Raw genomic sequence first — 19,437 nt, forward strand, 5'->3', positions numbered from 1 at the left:
GTTTGGGACTGGATGAAGCGTCGTCTCACGCGGTCTGCACGTCCAGCACGAACGCTGGTCCAACTGAGGCGCCAGGTGGAAATGGCATGGCAAGCCGTTCCACAGGGCTACATCCAGCATCTCTACGATCGTCTCCATGGGAGAATAGCAGCCTGCATTGCTGCGAAAGGTGGATATACACTGTACTAGTGCCGACATTGTGCATGCTCTGTTGCCTGTGTCTATGTGCCTGTGGTTCTGTCAGTGTGATCATGTGATGTATCTGACCCCAGGAATGTGTCAATAAAGTTTCCCCTTCCTGGGACAATGAATTCACGGTATTCTTATTTCAATTTCCAGGAGTGTATATTGACCAAGAGAATTCTCGGGTCAATTTTAAGGCATAAGAACAGACCTAGGCGACTACCTAGTGGAAGGTGTGAAGGCGACATTAGGTAACATGGAAGAGCAGCATTTCTGCGTGTAGGAGAAGACCGCCATACATGGAGAAGTTAAGAGCAGGTCTTCCTCCAGCGGTAGGTCATTGATAGTCACCAACTGCATATTTCAGTGATGGGGCAACTGACTGGTTTTAATAACAAATTGGGCAGTCGATTGTAATTTTTTCGTTCAATCGGTTTTTTCATTCGAGTGAAACAAGTCTCTGCGACCACGTTAGCCATATGAATGTTGTTCACTCATTCTCCGGGTCTGAGTGGTTTCACTTAATGTGAGACAACTGGCTGACACGAGCATCTGACTGTTACGTCAGTTATACGAATGTTTCCGCTGAGACTCCAGGAGAATGCTCTATACTTGTTCAGCCTTAAAACTATACACGAGCTACGACTAGGGGTGTCAACTTGTTTTAGGAGCAAATAACGTATCATATTTCAAGGAGAGCTACATAAAAAATTATTTCTGAAAATGAAGGATTTTCAAAATTAATGTATTTATTTACTTAAATAGGAGTTTTTCGTACTTCTGGCAATACCTATCAACTTTTAGTTGATTTAAAAAATAATTGATGATACAACGTAAATTAATTTAAATTCATAGAAGTTCTCCCGCTATGTTCCTGACGGATAGCATCAATGATCGATAATTGTTTTTATGTAAATGTTGAGCTGATATAGGATACAAACTTTTTGAATGGTTCGGTGACTTAAGCACTTGCTTTTTAAGCATATACTACCAGTTGTTAGAAATATTTTTTCTCGAAAAGTTTTTTGTTATCGTTCTTAATATTCTTTGAATAGTTAACCAGCCTAGCAATTGCCTGGACGAATGTGTGGAATCCACCTGAAAGCCACATTCAGACTGATCCTCACAACTGACGTAAATATTGCAGACTGGTTTCACTTGCGAAGAAAGAATGAATAATCGAGTCAAGGGCCTGTATCGATTCTTTTCACTAGGTTGTTCCCAAAAAGTGATTTCACTAGAAAGAAATGAATGAGTAATAATCCAACAGATAAGCGAAACTACAACCAATTGAATTGATTTGTTTCATTAGATAATTCACCTATATTGTTTTCGCTTAAGGGAATGTATTAAAAATTCAACGACAACCGCATCAATCAATTGTTTTCCAACAACAGACTGAATAGATTGTTTTCATTTGCTGATGAGTCTACATAATAGAAATCACCTTTTAGTTCAATAACACAATTAAGTACCCTATACTGCTTTTGCACTGAATAAGATATAAGTTTCTAAACAACAATTCTTGTAAGGAACTTTTAGTTTCTTTCAAATTTAGCTTTGTTATCTGACAGGCATTTCATATCAGTGGGTTAGTGATCAACAGTTTTGGTAGCAGCGTTATTCACCCTTTAAAGCCAGTACCGCCATTAGACGGTTGTTTATTTACAGTGTTGCATTTACACTTGCACAATCATGATTTCGGCTTCAAAGTGCCATTATCAAATGTTTTAAGTGTTATAATTTGCCTAAGATGGCGTGCTGTCGTGTATTTTAATACGACAGTATGTCAACTTCGGCAATTTATAATTCTTAGAACACTTAACAATGGCACTTTGAAGCCGAAATCATGATTGTGTAAATGTAAATGTAACACTGTAAATAAACAACAGGCTAATGGCGGTACTGACTTTAAAGAAATATATTATGACTGTGGCCCCGCATAACGAAAAAAAATTGTTATTCCCGCTCTTATAAAGACAATCTAAACGAACAATAAATGCGTCTTATAGACTTTTTCATGCATTACTGTTCTAAGTGAAACACACTGATGCTGCTCCATCACGTTGTCCATGAATTCGCCTTCCATTAGATTGTCTCTAGATCTTTAATTATCTCTTCGATCCAATGAAGAACTTTACAGATCCATCCATCAGCCAAATCGCCTGGTAGTTCGATCAGAAACGAAGGTACTTTAAAGACGGAAGACCAATGTCCCGTGCCGAGCTATCGCTTTTCCTCGAAAGGCGTCGGTGGAGATCTCGTGGTTCGCCCACTGTGATGGCAGCGATAAATGACTTTCTCTTCGTGCAACCCGTGCGTTTACTGAATGTGACGTACGGAGCGCAGGCCTTGATGGGTGGCCAGATTACGCCAGGAACTGAGATGGAAGTCCGCTTTCCCGAAAGGCCGAATGCGTCGTGTGGAAACGACTCGGCGGCCCCAAGGTTGCCGCCCCTGTTTTCGTGCCGCGAGGAGATGAGTCTGAGGAGAGAGTGGGTCTCTGCTGCAGTGGTAGTGCCGGCTGCTTGACTGTGGCAGGAGATGAGCGATGCTTCCGTAGCTGCCACATTCCAAGTTACCGAATGTTATTCATTTAGTGTGACGATGGGGCTCCAGATCTGGGATGCCAGAGGTTAGGATCATGGTACATCTACAAATACAGTATACAACACATACCACAAGCTACCGTCTATTGCGTGGCAGAGGGCACTTTGCATCAATATTCGTGATTTTACGCTTTAACCGCATTTGAATATTTAGCGGGGGAAAAATGGCTATCGACAGATGTGAAGATAGGTCTCTGTCTCTTCTAATCTCTTTAATCACTCCTACCTGGTAAGTATCCCATATTGATGAACAGTACTCAAGAACGGTCGAACAAGCGCCTTGTAAGCCACTTCCTTCGTGGATGAGTTACATTTCCTTAAGATTCTTCCTATGAATCTCAGTCTGGCATCTGCTTTTCCTAAAATTTATTTTATATGTTCTCTCCACTTAAGGTCGCTCTGGATAGTTACTCTTATGTATTTTGCCGTAGATACTGTCTCTAGCAGTTTCTCATCAATAGTGTAGTTGTACAGTAGTTACATTCTTTTCCTGCGTATGCGGAGTGTGTTACATTACTTTTACGTTCAGGGTCATATGCTAGAGCCTGCACCATTCAGTAATCTTGTGCAGGTCATACTGCAAATCGTTGTTGTCTTCTGGCGTTTCTACTTCTTATCGATTACCGCATCATCTGTGAGCAGGTATCCAACGCGCTCTACTAGATCGTTTATGTACACTGTAAACGGTAAAGGTCTTATTACACTCCTTCGGATACTCCGGAAATTACCTTTAGATCTGTCGATTTTTTTCTGTTAATGGTAACGCGGTGAGTTCTATCTGCATGGAATTTTGATTCTAGTCGCAAATCTCCGATATTCGATAAGCTGTTTTTTTCTAAACAGCGGTACGGGACGCTGTCAAATACCTTCCTGAAGTAAAGCAACACGGTGTCAGCCTAAGCGCCATTTTCTGCAACGCCCTGGATCTCATGGAGGAAGAGAGTGAGCTGAATTTTGCAAGATCGACGTTTGCGGAATCCATGTTGATTTTTATAGAGGGTGTTTTAGTTCTCCAAAAACGTCACAAATCTTTGATCATAATATATGTCCATGGTTCTACAACACATTGACATCAGCTATATAGATCTATAATTATAAGCAGCTGTCGTATGGCCCTTCTTCAAACCGGGAATGAACTGCGCTTTTTTCCAGTCGCTAGACACACTTCGTTGCGCCAGCGATCTACGATAAAGTGTTGCTAGAAGGGGAGCAAGTTCTTTCGTATAATCTTTGTAGTATCTTACAGATATCTCATCAGGTCGTGGTGCCTTTCGACTACTAAGTGATTGAAGTCGCTTTTCTATTCCACAATCGGTGATCCCAAAATCTGCCATTTAGACGTTCATACGATGGTTGAAAGGATGGACTGTGTTACGATATTCTGCTGTGTAACGTTTTACTGGAAGAACGAATTCAGTTTTACCAGTCACGTATATGAACAGTGATCCAATACTGTCAAATGTTCTTTATTCCAGTCTTTGATCACAATATCAATTCTTTTGACGATGACCGGTTTCAGTTAATAATGACCATCCTCAAATCTACAATATAAAAATATACACACCTCGTGAGTAGTGTGTGTTTAATAATTTGATATGGATAACTGTATTCGTCTATTACTGTATCACAATTGGTTTCTATAATAGTTACCAATATTTAAAACTCTGCTTCATGAATTTGACCTAATGTGTTTTTATCAGATTGTGTTTCTTACGTAAATGATGACTACATCTAAGCCCACAGTAGCGACATCTATGTAGGATGTAGGCAAACATATTTCTGGTAGCTACTGTACTTCAGTAGCCAGTTGCAGAAATGACTGCGTGGACGATGTGGCCTATTCTACACCTTTTTTTTTTTAGATCTATGTGATGATGCTGTGCTGAGTATATTTATATGTTTTGACGATGCCATTACGGCCTTATCACTTTAGGACAAGGTGTAGAAAAGGTACGTTTTACCGTATTCTTTCTGTACATTTCCCAGGTTGTATGATAGTATATTGTGATACGTAATGCTGTATTGTGTTGAAAGACGCACTGCTCACGAGGTGTATATATTTTTATATTGTAGATCTTAGGATGGTCATTACTAGCTGAAACCGCTCATCGTCAAAAGAATTGATATTGTGATCAAAGACTGGAATAAAAAAAACATTTAACGAATTTAGTGTTTTTGCCTTCTTTCTGTTATCCTCTGTTTCGGTAGTAGTATGGTCTCTGATTGAACTGAGTAGATGGTTTCGAACTGCTTACTGATTTTACGTGACATCTTGGTAGCCATGGATCAAGGTAGTCGGGTAGAGCAGTATTTCTTGACTTGCGAAAATCACTTGATCAGTACTACAACTACGCTTGTTATCGGAAGTATGATCGTATGGACTATCAAGCAAAATCTGTGACCGGATTGATGAGTTCCTGGTAGGAAGGACGCACCATGTTATCTTGGAGAGTCATCGACAGTTGTAGAAATAATTTGGGGTATGTCCCAGGGAGCCAACAGCCTTGCTGCAGTGGTAACACCGGTTCCCGTTAGATCATCGAAGTTCAGCACTGTCGGGATGGCTGACCATCCGGTCTGCCGAGCGCTGTTGGCAAGCGTGGTGCACTCAGCCCTTGTGAGGCAAACTCAGGAGCTACTTGATTGAGAAGTAGCGGCTCCGGTCTCGGAAACTATCATACGGCCAGGAGAGTGGTGTGTTGACCACATTCCCCTCCATATCCGCATCAAGTGACGCCTGTGGGCTGAGGATGATGCGGCGGCTGGTCGGTACCGTTAGGCCTTCATGGCCTGTTTGGGAGGAGTTTAGTTTTAGTTTTATGTCCCAGGGAAGTGTGTTCTGTTCGTTCGTATTGTTATTACTGTTCGTATTGTATATTAATAATCTGGCAGACAACATTAATAGTAAACCTCAGTCTTTTTGCAGATGATGCAGTTATCGGTAATGAAGCACTGTTTGAAAAAAAAAAAGGAGTTTAGTTTTAGTTTTATGTCCCAGGGAAGTGTGTTCTGTTCGTTCGTATTGTTATTACTGTTCGTATTGTATATTAATAATCTGGCAGACAACATTAATAGTAAACCTCAGTCTTTTTGCAGATGATGCAGTTATCGGTAATGAAGCACTGTTTGAAAAAAAAAAATGCGTACATTTTCTGTCGGGTCTTGATAACTTTTCAAAGTGGTGCCAAGATTGGCAACGTGACTTAGATGTTCACGAATTTAAAATTTTGCTACAGTCAGAATCCGTCAATTCATACAAATACCTTGATGTAACAAACTGTAGGAATATGAAATGGAACAGTCGCATAATGTCAGTAGTACGTAAAGTAAATGAATGATTTCGGTTCATTGATAGAATACCATGGAAATGCAGTCACGTCCAAAGGGAATTGCTTACAAAACACTCAACACTCATGCTACGCAGCCAAGAATATTACAGACGTGTATGGGATTTGTGCCAAATAGGACTAACAGAGGATATTGAACGTATAAAAGGAAAGGCTGCACGGATGTTCACAGTTTTGTTTGACCCTTGGTTCAAATGGTTCAAATGGCTCTGAGCACTATGGGACTTTACAAAAAAAATGGCTCTGAGCACTATGGGACTCAACTGCTGTGGTCATCAGTCCCCTAGAACTTAGAACTACTTAAACCTAAATAACCTAAGGACATCACACACATCCAAGCCCGAGGCAGGATTCGAACCTGCGACCGTAGCAGTCGCACGGTTCCGGACTGCGCGCCTAGAACCTCGAGACCACCGCGGCCGGCGGGACTTTACATCTGAGGTCATCAGTCCCCTAGAACTTAGAACTACTTAAACGTAACTAACCTAAGGACATCACACACATCCATGTCCGAGGCAGGATTCGAACCTGCGACCGTAGCAGCCGCGCGCTTCCGGACTGAAGCGCCTATAACCGCTCGACCACAGGGGCCGGCTGACCCTTGGTAGAGTGTCACAGAAATGCTGAAGGAAGTGGCAAACGCCTCAAGACAGGCTCTAACAATACCAACACTTGCAAAGTAGGTTAGAAATCAAATTAATAATGTTGCTCACGTAGCATATGTTCGCTTTATCGGGCAACAACAAAGTTTTTGACTGTGGATAGTATCGTCAGAATGGAAATCATGAAGTCACTGTAAAAAAGTCATTAATTTTTGCACTTATCTTGAATGGATTCCCACGTACATTTCGTCGAAGTTGTTGTGGCTCATCTTGTTGATTCTAGGGTGATTCCACTTTGACTGCTAGAAGGTCCAGATCTGTATTTTAGCAGTATTTGAAGACCTAACAAATGCGTTTTTCAGGAAATTCTTAATGATCAAACAATCCCAGATCAGAACAATGGTATGGTAGAAATAATTTTTGACTAGGAGTTCACGATCCACATTTTTATTAAACTTCTTGTAAATTCACTTATACTTCTTCTTAATTGTCACATCATCAAGAAAACAGTTTTGTATCAATCATCATATATTTAATTTCGACTTTAATCAAACACAAGACTTGAGTGTTCTTTTACAAAGCGAAATAACAATTTACCTTCTGCAAAGTGAAACAAAGACTGCTGTGTGCGCATTCGCGCCATAACGGTTACAAGTAAGTCAAAGATTATGACAGTCTCACAGAAATGAACACACACACAAGAACCATATCACTGTAATATATCGATACATCGGAGTACCTATACATTAATAAAACCAAATGTGAATATTGTCACAAAAATATGTCTGTTACTTCGCAGAAAAGTAGTACGATGTTACTAGTATCGAGAACTGCAGTTGGAGTGCCGTAATGGTCACGTAAATAGAGAACCATTACAAGGCGCATACTATCCGGTGAAGACTCATTGAGAAAGTTTTAAGAACTAACTGTAAGAGATGATCTTAGGGATATTCTGCAACCACCTAAGTATTGTCCCCACAGGAATCGGGGGGACAGAGGCGTTTAAGCACTAATTCTTCCCGGTTTCTATACGTGAATAGAAGAAGAAATTGGTGCAGATAGTATCTGCATTGACCTTCGTCAATGGTACAATGGGAAGTACGGTCTGAAACGCACTTCACTTGGTTTGCTGAGTATGTGTGTACATTATCGACAGCGGTGCTATCTTCGGTGTGGAAGGACCCGGTTTGAATTCCGGCTGCATCCTCTAAAGTAGGGAGGCCTGGATGATGGTGATTATGATGATGATGATGATGATGATGATGATGTTTGGTTTGTGGGGCGCTCAACTGCTCAGTTATCAGCGCCCGTACAATTTCCCAACCTTTTCTCAGTCCAACCGCGCCGCTTTCGGAAATGATGATGAAATGATGAGGACAACACAAACACCCAGTGATGTCGAGGCAGGTGAAAACCCTTGACCCCGCCGGGAATCGAACCCGGGATCCCGTGCGAACGCGACCACGAGATCACGAGCTGCGGACAGGGAGGCCTGGGAGGTGGTCTTACTCAGCCTTGTGGATCCGAATGAGGAGCTGCTTAGGTAAAGAAGCAGCGACATCACGATTGTGTCAGTTGTGAAGAATCTTGTTTTCAGCGCTCATATCGTTTATGGGATTGTGGAGCGACCCCCGTTTCATGGAACCCGCTACAAAAGTTACGTGTCACTGTAGTCTTATGCAAAACCGATGAACGGTTCTCAGCTTTCCGAGCGAGAAGCAGCGTTGATGAATTGGGATTTCCAATGTAGATACAAAGGATCGGAATGTCGAGGTACATTAACGCTGCACATCGACCGGAGTCTCGAGAGCCGTTCGTCGAGACGGCGGTGATGACTGCGACGCTGATGGCTGATATCGAGGCGAGCTGTGCTGACGAGTGCTGTATTGTGTGTTGTGCAGGAGGCGGAGGAGAGCATGAGCTAGCAACAGGCGTGCAGGCGTGGACCAGCAGACAGAGCCAGAGCCAGTCAGCATGCTCAAGTGGCTGTCCGGGGCGAGGCCCAAGGGTCCGCAGCCGGCAGAGGTCGTTACCGACGACCCGCTCGCCACCATACACGTCGCGGCGGGAGGCAAGCTCGACGGGCCGCTCGAGATCTACGCCGTCAGCAGGTGAGACACTCCACCGCTTCGTCGTGGCGCCAACCCAACTATTCTGCCCACCTCACCAGTTACTTGGAGCCAGGGCTCTCCCAGCCAGCTGTACACTGCCGTACGATCATGGGCGTCCGCAGAAGGTATTGCAAAACTACACAACTGGCCATTAAAATTGCTACACCACGAAGGTGACGCAAAATTTAACCGACAGGAAGAAGATGCTGTGATATGCAAATGATTAGCTTTTCAGAGCATTCACACAAGGTTGGCGCTGGTGGCGACACCTACAACGTGCTGACGTGAGGAAAGTTTCCAACCGATTTCCCATACACAAACAGCAGTTGACCAGCGTTGCCTGGTGAAACGTTGTTGTGGTACCTCGTGTAAGGAGGAGAAATGCGTACCACCACGTTTCCGACTTTGATAAAGGTCGGATTGTAGCCTACCGCGACTGCGGTTTATTGCATCGCGACATTGCTGCTCGAGTTGGTCGAGATCCAATGACTGTTAGCAGAATGTGGAATCGGTGGGTTCAGGAGGGTAATACGGAACGCCGTGCTCGATCCCAAAGGCATCGTCTCACTAGCAGTCGAGATGACAGGCATCTTATGCGCATGGCTGTAACGGATCGTGCAGCCACGTCTCGATTCCTGAATCAACAGATGGGGACGCTTGCAAGACAACAAGCATCTGCACGAACAATTCGACGACATTTGCAGCAGCATGGACTATCAGCTCGGAGACCATGGCTGCGGTTACCCTTGACGCTGCATCACAGGCAGGAGCGCCTGCGATGGTGTACTCAACGACGAACCTGAGTGCACTAATGGCAAAACGTTATGTTTACGGATGAATCCCGGTTCTGTTTACAGCATCATGATGGTCGCATCCGTGTTTGGCGAAATCGCGGTGAACGCATATTGGAAGCGTGTATTCGCCATCGCCATACTGGCGTATCACCCGGCGTGATGGTATTGGGTGCCATTGGTTACAAGTCTCGGTCACCTCTTGTTCGCATTGACGGCACTTTGAACAGTGGACGTTACATTTCAGATGTGTTACGACCCCCCGCTCTACCCTTCATTCGATCCCTGCGAAACCCTACATTTCAGCAGGATAATGCACGACCGCATGTTGCAGGTCCTGTACGGGCCTTTTTGGATACAGAAAATGTTCGACTGCTGCCCTGGCCAGCACATTCTCCAAATCTCTCACCAATTGAAAAGTTTGGGCAATGGTGGGCGAGCAACTGGCTCGTCACAATACGCCAATCACTACTCTTGATGAACTGTGGTATCGTATTGAAGCTGCATTGGCAGCTGTACCTGTACACTCCATCCAAGCTCTGTTTGACTCAATGCCCAGGCGTATCAAGGCCGTTATTACAGCCAGAGGTGGTTGTTTTGGGTACTGATTTCTCAGGATCTATGCACCCAAATTGCGTGAAAATGTAATCACATGTCAGTTCTAGTATAATGTATCTGTCCACTGAATACCAGCTTATCATCTACATTTCTTCTTCGTGTAGCAGTTGTAATGGCCAGTAGTGTATAAAATTGTCATTTTAGAAATAAATGAGTTGGTCATTTCCGAGACATGTCACGCCATGAGAACAAAATTTTATAGGTGACACAAAAAGAACTTACTATAGCACAAAGGCTTGACGGTTGTCCATTCTGTATATGGATATAATCTCTACACTCCATTCTTTAGAAGGGGGACGGGGTCAAGTGCTTCATCCCTTTCTCCCCCCCCCCCCAATCCAGTCCCCCCTGCGGACGCCTATGCGTAAGACTATCTTTCTCTCAACACTATAGTGCTTCAGATAACCTGTATTGTAAGTACCGTAGTAAAAAGGAAGCATAGTTATTGTTATCTTCAGTCTGACGAAGATTGGTTTCATGCAACTCTATACTGTCCAAACCTTTTCGTCTCTGGATAACTATTGTAACCTTCAACCTCGTACATCCATTTGAAACTGCCTAATACATTCCTGCGTTGGTCTCCTCTACAGTTTTTACCCTCCACAATTCCCTCCGTTACCAGACTGAAGCTTCCTTGATACCTCAGGATACTTCTTACGAACCAATCCCATCATTCAGTATGATCCTGTAAATGTGCTATAATTTAATTCCTTCCCAATTCGATGGAGTGCCTCGTCATTAGTTATTCGATCTATCCACCTTCACGTTTCAAAAGCTTCTCTTCTCGGCCAAAATTTTTACCATCCTCGTCTCGGTTGCATACAAGGCTACACTGCAGACAAATACCTTCAGAAAAGACTTTCTGAAGTTTAGAATTCATGTTCTATACTAACAAATTTCTCTTTTTGGGAAATGTTTTTACGTGTTATTGCCTGTCTGCATTTTATATCCTCTCTCCTTTGGCCAGCATCAGTTATTTAGCTGTCCAAATAGCAGAACAAATCTACTACATTTAGTGTGTCATGTCCTAATCTAATATCCCAGTATCATCTTGTTCACTTCGAATACGTTCCATTACTCTTGTTTTAATTTTGTTGATGTTCGTCTTTTAACCTCTTTTCAAGACACTCTCCATACCGTTCAACTGTTCTTCCAAATCCTATGCCGTCTCTCCCTGTATTTTTTTGCTGCAGTTTGGCCTCAGTACAGGTTGTCGATGACCTCTCGCTCCTATATTTTATCGATTTTACTTTAAGAATTTCATAAACTGTATTTCGGTTTAATAAATCGCTTGAAGTGCCTTTAGACATACATTCAGCCACTGCAAGAATTGCTTTTTTTAACTAAATAATGTCTTATGTGTATTCGTCTACTTGTAATAAAAAGTAAGGTCAAGGTAGTGCCGCTATATTCATATTATGCAAATAATTTGGAACGAAGAAACAGACTGTAAAATGACGAAATGGTGGAAACTGTAACGCTGGAAGGAAATCGTTTACCTTTTAGAAACCATGTGTTTCGTTATCGAGTGATGGCCCACAATATATACAAACAACATGGACTATTAACTATTCTGAAAATTGCTTACTTTGGGGAGACTTCGTATCGTCAAAAAGAAAAGGATAATGAAATGTCTGTTTCGACCAAGGATAAAGCGTAAGATGCGACACTCCATTCATTTTATCTCTTGAACTATATCAGCTCTTGTTCAGATAAAACTTCATGTTTCTATTTTTTCTAACTCCTGGCGACAGAAGTTTATCTTATCCGAAACATCAACATTGTCAACGAAAAAGTTCTCTTTCACAGGTATTACGTTCGTCATGATACAGTCCCACTCGCAACTTTTTAGAATTCCATTTGGATGATATCACGCTGCTGCTGTTGCTAGATAGCAACTAACTTATAAATTATCCTCGTAAAACCGCGTCTCTACGCGCTAAAGCTTAAGGGGCAACCGCAGTTCGCTGGAAATTAGCATTATCTTCCTGGCGGTATTGTTCCAGAATAGTTGGATTTCAATGGCAAGTCAGACAATTCAGGTGCAGTTTGCAAAGAAAGTAAACATTTATTGAAAGAGAGAAATCTGTAGTCTGATAATTACAATGTTGTTCATTTTCCCGGCTGCGTAAAAGGAACGAGGAAGGTTAAGTCTTGACGCCCCATTGACATCCACGCCCGGAACGTCTCAAGGATGCGGAAGAAAACTGAGGCATTTTCCCGAAGCGGATTAAGGAAACCACGGAAAACTTATGTCTGAATGGCCCAATGTGGATTTTAACTGTCGTCCTCCTGAATGCGAATCCAGTGTGCTAACCACAGCGCCACCTCTCTTTGTTTCGGCAATACAGGTTGTGGCAATAACAATGATTGAAAACTATTTATGTTAGATTAAGAATATTTGTGTTATCAATGCGAAATAATTACTAAATATACTATTACTAACGTCTACAGTTGCACTCACAGACAACTCTTAACGAAAAGTTGTTAATAACAACCCAGTTTGCTTTAATTATTTTCTTTAGCAAAGGAAGTGTTTATTAGTAAAAGGATAAAATGACACATTAATCAAAATTGAATACAATTATTTGTTACGCTGGATGCCAGAGGCAACTATTTCAAATCAATGAAGTTGTCAAATACTCATTAATAAACAACGATCACATATTTAAAGAAACTGCAGATTTATGACTTAATTTGTCCAGTCTGAACTTAGGGGCAGTGTGGATGCGAATTCAGTTACTTCCGTTAAAGACTGTCTGGTGCATCTGGCGAAACGTTTTCATGGTACGGGTACATTACTGTGGCGTGCACACAGCTGAAGCGATGCGTCTCTCACGGCAACTCGCAGCTGGTGCCGTTGGTTGGACCTCGGGCTGTATTTCTTCTGTGTTGTACAGGAACATAAGAGGTATTTTTTCCCACACTGCAGTTTTCTGCTATCATCTGGAAGACATTCACCAGAAGGTGGAAATGTGCTACTATGCTATTATTTCTGAGATGCAGGAGTCCTATCTTCGTTTTTGTATAGGGATTTGGAAACTTGTCCGTCAGACACGAAAATCCCTGCCTGTAAACAAAGTGCAACACATGACACAAGAACAGATCTGTAATTCCTCAATGTACGCCTTCGTCAAGTGTCCCTTTTCTCACCATCCACAAAATATGTCCCCCTGACTTCTTATTAATCTGAGTTCACATCCATATGTGAACAAGGTCTATTTAATTATTACATTGCTGACTGGCACAGAGAAATCCGTTGAACCAAGAATACTATATGATAACGTCTGAATAAATCATTTTAAAGTAAGGAATTTAACACATTATTCTCACAAATAAAATATATATACTTGGTCTTAATGGTGAAGCAATGGCCCAGTTAAACAAAGACAGAAGGAGAAATTGGATGTTAGGTAGTTGAAACAACAGAGGAAGCACTGATATCAAATGATTCAGGGAGCCACAAAAAACCTAAAATAAATCGTGAGCAAGGGAGGATTTGAACACTACTCCTCCTGTAGTGGAATGCAGTGCAGAAATCACTCCGTCACTTCGGTTACTCAGATTGGCAGAACTACACAGAGCCTCTGGAATAACCTATCAAGAAGACAACAGCATTTCGAGACATAGTGGGAGAAAATACTTTCCCTTACGTCATCTTATCTTCCGTGATGTTCTCAACTGTGGTATTGGAACGTTGTTGGGATCGTTGATATCTTTTCTGAAATAAAATAGCTGAACACAGTTTGCCATTTCAGGAACTCTCATAGTTAAAACTTTTCACCTTCATGTATAGAATTTAGTTAACTGTCGATGAAAAGGCCTTTTTTCTGATCTGTGGACCTTCGTATTCCTGGGGAGCTATTGAAGAGTGACCCGCGGAAAAAACCATATATTTCTACTGAAATATTCTTTTGAATTCACCTGCCATCCTTCCTCCTGTTGTTAAATACATGAAAGCAACAAAAGCGAACGAGTCTGCTATTCAACACGAATGAAAAGTAACAAAAATATTTTTATTCGTAGAAGAGCTCTTGCTACATTATTTCTCTGTATGTTTGTCTGCTTTATGAATGCTAAGTCTTATGCCAACAAATTTCACCAAAAGAATGGTACGGGTTTGCCGTTTCGGTAATCGTCAACACGGTTTTTCATTCGAATACTTGAAAAAATCATAAATAATTATTTTTTCCGAAAGCAGGAAGGAAGTTCAATGTTTAACGTTCCATCAACGACGTGGTCGTTATAGACGGAGCACAATCTCGGATTGAGGAAAGATCTACAAGAAAATTTGTCGTGTTCTTTACAAAGAAACCATCCTGAAATTTTCGTTAAGCAGTTTTGGAGACCCCTGGAGAACCTAAATCTGGTCCGCCCAGACGGCAACTACAACCTACATCTTCCCGAGTGCTAGTTTTCTACACTTAGTTACGTATGATGTTGTGGTCACACACTCGGAAAAGTTTTACTGAAAATGTGTACATACTGTTATCGTGGTAGAGTAGAACCAGGTGTCATTCGGGCAGCAAGAAAGAAAACATCCTTATGAACAGTAGCAGTCTTTCTTCAATTTAGCCCGTACTTACAGCTTCGTAAGATCGTAGAGGATACATATCTTATGTTCGTAAAAGCAAACGACGTATATCATACAACAGCTAGAAATTTACATTAACATCGAATCTGTGGCGTAGTGGACACAGTAGCCACCTTTCGACAAAAGTGAGCCAAATGAGACCAAGGGATAATCAGGGCTTGCTTTGGAAGCAATGGACAGTATAATGTCTTTTAAATGGAGCCGCCGAAATTGTAAGTACATGATGCAATCGAACTAAAGAAGAAAGAAAGCTGGCTGTCCACTTAATGATAGCCGAATGTTACTTAACTAGCACTGTTCCGCAATTTCAACTGGTAGATCAGCTTTGGTAGTCATTTGGAAGGAATGTTTGGCTTCGGTTGTTAGAAAGAAAAACAGTTATTCCTTCTTACCGTACCTAATGACTACCTCGTGCGTCAATAAGCCGGAAGAAGTTGCACAAGGGTAAGAAACTAGATTGGTAGCATGGAGAAATTGGATAAAAATTTAGTAATCATATTTCACTGTTGCTGCCGCCTCTTCGGATCAAATGGGTTCAAATGGTTCTGAGCACTATGGGACTTAACATCTATGGTCATCAGTCCCCTAGAACTTAGAACTACTTAAACCTAACTAACCTAAGGACATCACACAACACCCAGTACTCTTCGGATCGCTTCTGGGAAATAGCTAACAAGCGCCTTCCAAAAATTCAGTGGCCAGTGCATTCCGTATCTTTATTCAGAGGAGTTAATGTACTATCTCGTTCCTCGTTCAGCATCTTTCAGAATACTCAAGTTAATGCAATGGACAAAATGAAAGGTAGAGCACCACGTCAATACTTAATATATTCTTGATAAACACAAAGAACCATCTGTAAAACATTAGCGCCGCTAGACCCTTTAGCAGACTTGTTAAGTACACTTAGGAAACGATCAAGAACCTTCAGTGGGTACGTTCCCTACTGATAGACAAGCATTTATGTCGTTTCCTCGTGACACTGCTTAGAGGTTAGCTTTTTTTTGTTCACCTTCTTCGTGGTCATGCAGCAAAGATGCAAAGAAGGAAGTTGAAGATTTAACGTTCCGTCAACAAAGAGGTGAGTACGGACTGAGTATAACCTTACATGGAGGCCACAACGGTGGCATCACGGATTTGCTTCAAACTTCGCACATCTTTAGTAGGCAAGTCGTAAGGTACACTACTCTGGCAATTCCGAGAAAAGCGCAAGAGGAGTTTTACACGTAACTGATGTAGCTTTGCGAATGTGCCAATCGTAAAAAATCATTATGGTCAAGTGATTATTGTTCGGGCTTGGCAAAAAGGGCGTGGGCGAGGCAATGGATCGAATCCTGCTAACAATTATTTTTTAATTCATATTGTTTCATCACTGGTCATATTATTTAATTTATATGAAATTCGAGAGGTAAAATAATGAAAAAAAAACCATATGCATTTTCATGAAGTTGTAGTGAAATTCATATGTTATTTCCCAGTGGCAGTTCATGTGCCAAGTGGAACGGTCGCATGAAACAAATGCAGACTGTTTATCCTCTCGCTTTTGCTATTTTCGTGAACAAATGATAATGCTGACACAGTCATAGCTACACTTCAACTATTTAAAAATGTTGACCTTCGCTAGTTTGTTTTATTTAAGTTTCAGTTTACAAGAAATATTTAAACGTACGCTATCTTTACAGGGGAGTTCATACCCACCCCTATATGACTTGGTGCGTAAGTGATGGACTACCAATCCAAACGTTTGTGAATCGATTTCTAGTCGGTCGTAAGATTTTTTTCTGTCACCTAGCACGTCTGTCCCCAAGGACAACGATTTATTAATGGAAAAAGAAAGAACGATGCACCTTATTTCGGAGTTCGTAGGTTCACTGGTTTCGTTCGTCAGTACAATTTTGTGAGGACGGCGAAACCATACCTAGTAAAGCATTGTTAGTTAGAATGATTTTTGTTTCGAAACGATGTGGAACAAGTCAGTTTACAGGATACGTATATATGATTAGCTTTAATGTTGATGAACTTATTACTTTTCATTTCTGCCCGCATCTCGTGGTCGTGCGGTAGCGTTCTCGCTTCCCACGCCCGGGTTCCCGGGTTCGATTCCCGGCGGGGTCAGCGATTTTCTCTGCCTCGTGATGGCTGGGTGTTGTGTGCTGTCCTTAGGTTAGTTAGGTTTAAGTAGTTCTAAGTTCTAGGGGACTGATGACCATAGATGTTAAGTCCCATGCTGCTCAGAGCCATTTGAACCATTTTTGAACTTTTCATTTCTACTCATGCGATTATACTTAATTTTTTTTTGACAGGATCAACATTTTTAATAAAACTCTGTCTCTGGAATAGAAGTAGAAATGATTTTAGGTTAGATTTGAAACTTGCTTTGCTACTTTTCAGTCATGTTATGTTCTTGGGCAAATGATGAAAAATTTCAATCGATGCATACTGAACTCCTTTCTGAGCCACTGACGGCTTTAATAGTGGGTAATAAAGATCCTTTTTTCTATTGTTATAAATATGAACATCACTGTTCTTCTCAAATTATGGTATTATTTAGAAGAATTTCGGAGCGAATATGCATATAATATGAAGGTGAAGTTAAACAGTCTATCTGCTTAGAGAGATTAATGCTGGTGAACGCCACATATTATTCTTATTGTTTGCTTTTGTGCAGTCAATATTTTCTTTCTAAGTGATGAATTACCCCATAAAATTTCTCCATAAGACATTATGTAATGAAAATATACAAATATATTAGGTGGTTGATTCGTTTCTTTCCAAGACTAGCAATTATACAACGAGAAAAGTAGCTTAATTTAATTCTTTAGCAGCTCAATAATATGCTTTTTCCAGTTCAAGTTTTCATAAACGTGTACACCGGAAAAATTGGAACATTCTACACTGTTTGCCGACTGTGGTTCATCTGCTACATCAATTTACGGTATACTATTTGTCATACAGAGATGAATATAGCGTGTTTTGTCAAAATTTAGGAAGAGTCCATTTCCAGAGATGCACATAATAATTCTTTAAAAACACCATTAAAATTTCTTCTTTTAATTACACTATAGAAAATACTGCGTCTAATAACAAGTTTTTTTGAGATGATCGTATTATACCATTATTAGTTTCTGGTCTAAAATCTTTTGTAAACTATGCATGACAAAAATATTGTTATATTAGGACACAAATGAAAAACTTGAAAAAAGGCATGCTTCCATCTGACGACGGCCTCAGGCCCAATACTTGTAATTGTGTATTAAAATTATTTCAAGAAAACTAAATGATGATTGCAGTATTTCCTACAGTGTCGTTTACGAAAAGCAGCTGCCGTGTTCTCCAACCAAAATGGATAAAATAATTTGTTCTGTTACTTTCTCTGTGGTGGCATTTATTATAGCACTAGTATTGTCTACAAAAAGCACCAGTTCTGATTGATAAATACACTCCTGGAAATGGAAAAAAGAACACATTGACACCGGTGTGTCAGACCCACCATACTTGCTCCGGACACTGCGAGAGGGCTGTACAAGCAATGATCACACGCACGGCACAGCGGACACACCAGGAACCGCGGTGTTGGCCGTCGAATGGCGCTAGCTGCGCAGCATTTGTGCACCGCCGCCATCAGTGTCAGCCAGTTTGCCGTGGCATACGGAGCTCCATCGCAGTCTTTAACACTGGTAGCATGCCGCGACAGCGTGGACGTGAACCGTATGTGCAGTTGACGGACTTTGAGTGAGGGCGTATAGTGGGCATGCGGGAGGCCGGGTGGACGTACCGCCGAATTGCTCAACACGTGGGGCGTGAGGTCTCCACAGTACATCGATGTTGTCGCCAGTGGTCGGCGGAAGGTGCACGTGCCCGTCGACCTGGGACCGGACCGCAGCGACGCACGGATGCACGCCAAGACCGTAGGATCCTACGCAATGCCGTAGGGGACCGCACCGCCACTTCCCAGCAAATTAGGGACACTGTTGCTCCTGGGGTATCGGCGAGGACCATTCGCAACCGTCTCCATGAAGCTGGGCTACGGTCCCGCACACCGTTAGGCAGTCTTTCGCTCACGCCCCAACATCGTGCAGCCCGCCTCCAGTGGTGTCGCGACAGGCGTGAATGGAGGGACGAATGGAGACGTGTCGTCTTCAGCGATGAGAGTCGCTTCTGCCTTGGTGCCAATGATGGTCGTATGCGTGTTTGGCACCGTGCAGGTGAGCGCCACAATCAGGACTGCATACGACCGAGGCACACAGGGCCAACACCCGGCATCATGGTGTGGGGAGCGATCTCCTACACTGGCCGTACACCACTGGTGATCGTCGAGGGGACACTGAATAGTGCACGGTACATCCAAACCGTCATCGAACCCATCGTTCTACCATTCCTAGACCGGCAAGGGAACTTGCTGTTCCAACAGGACAATGCACGTCCGCATGCATCCCGTGCCACCCAACGTGCTCTAGAAGGTGTAAGTCAACTACCCTGGCCAGCAAGATCTCCGGATCTGTCCCCCATTGAGCATGTTTGGGACTGGATGAAGCGTCGTCTCATGCGGTCTGCATGTCCAGCACGAACGCTGGTCCAACTGAGG

At 42.2% G+C, this 19,437-nt stretch overlaps 1 protein-coding gene across 1 annotated transcript in view; it reads left to right on the plus strand.

The window, feature by feature from the left end:
- Positions 1-19,437, plus strand: part of LOC126260424 (gametogenetin-like) — a 725,449-nt gene that overhangs the window by 555,585 nt on the left and 150,427 nt on the right. The window contains exon 4 of the mRNA XM_049957753.1: positions 8,643-8,852. Coding sequence (XP_049813710.1) covers positions 8,716-8,852 — 137 coding nt within the window. The 5' untranslated portion in view covers positions 8,643-8,715. The remainder of the gene's footprint in view (positions 1-8,642; positions 8,853-19,437) is intronic.

The sequence above is a fragment of the Schistocerca nitens genome, chromosome 5, assembly GCF_023898315.1.
Source record: "Schistocerca nitens isolate TAMUIC-IGC-003100 chromosome 5, iqSchNite1.1, whole genome shotgun sequence".
NCBI lineage: Eukaryota > Metazoa > Arthropoda > Insecta > Orthoptera > Acrididae > Schistocerca > Schistocerca nitens.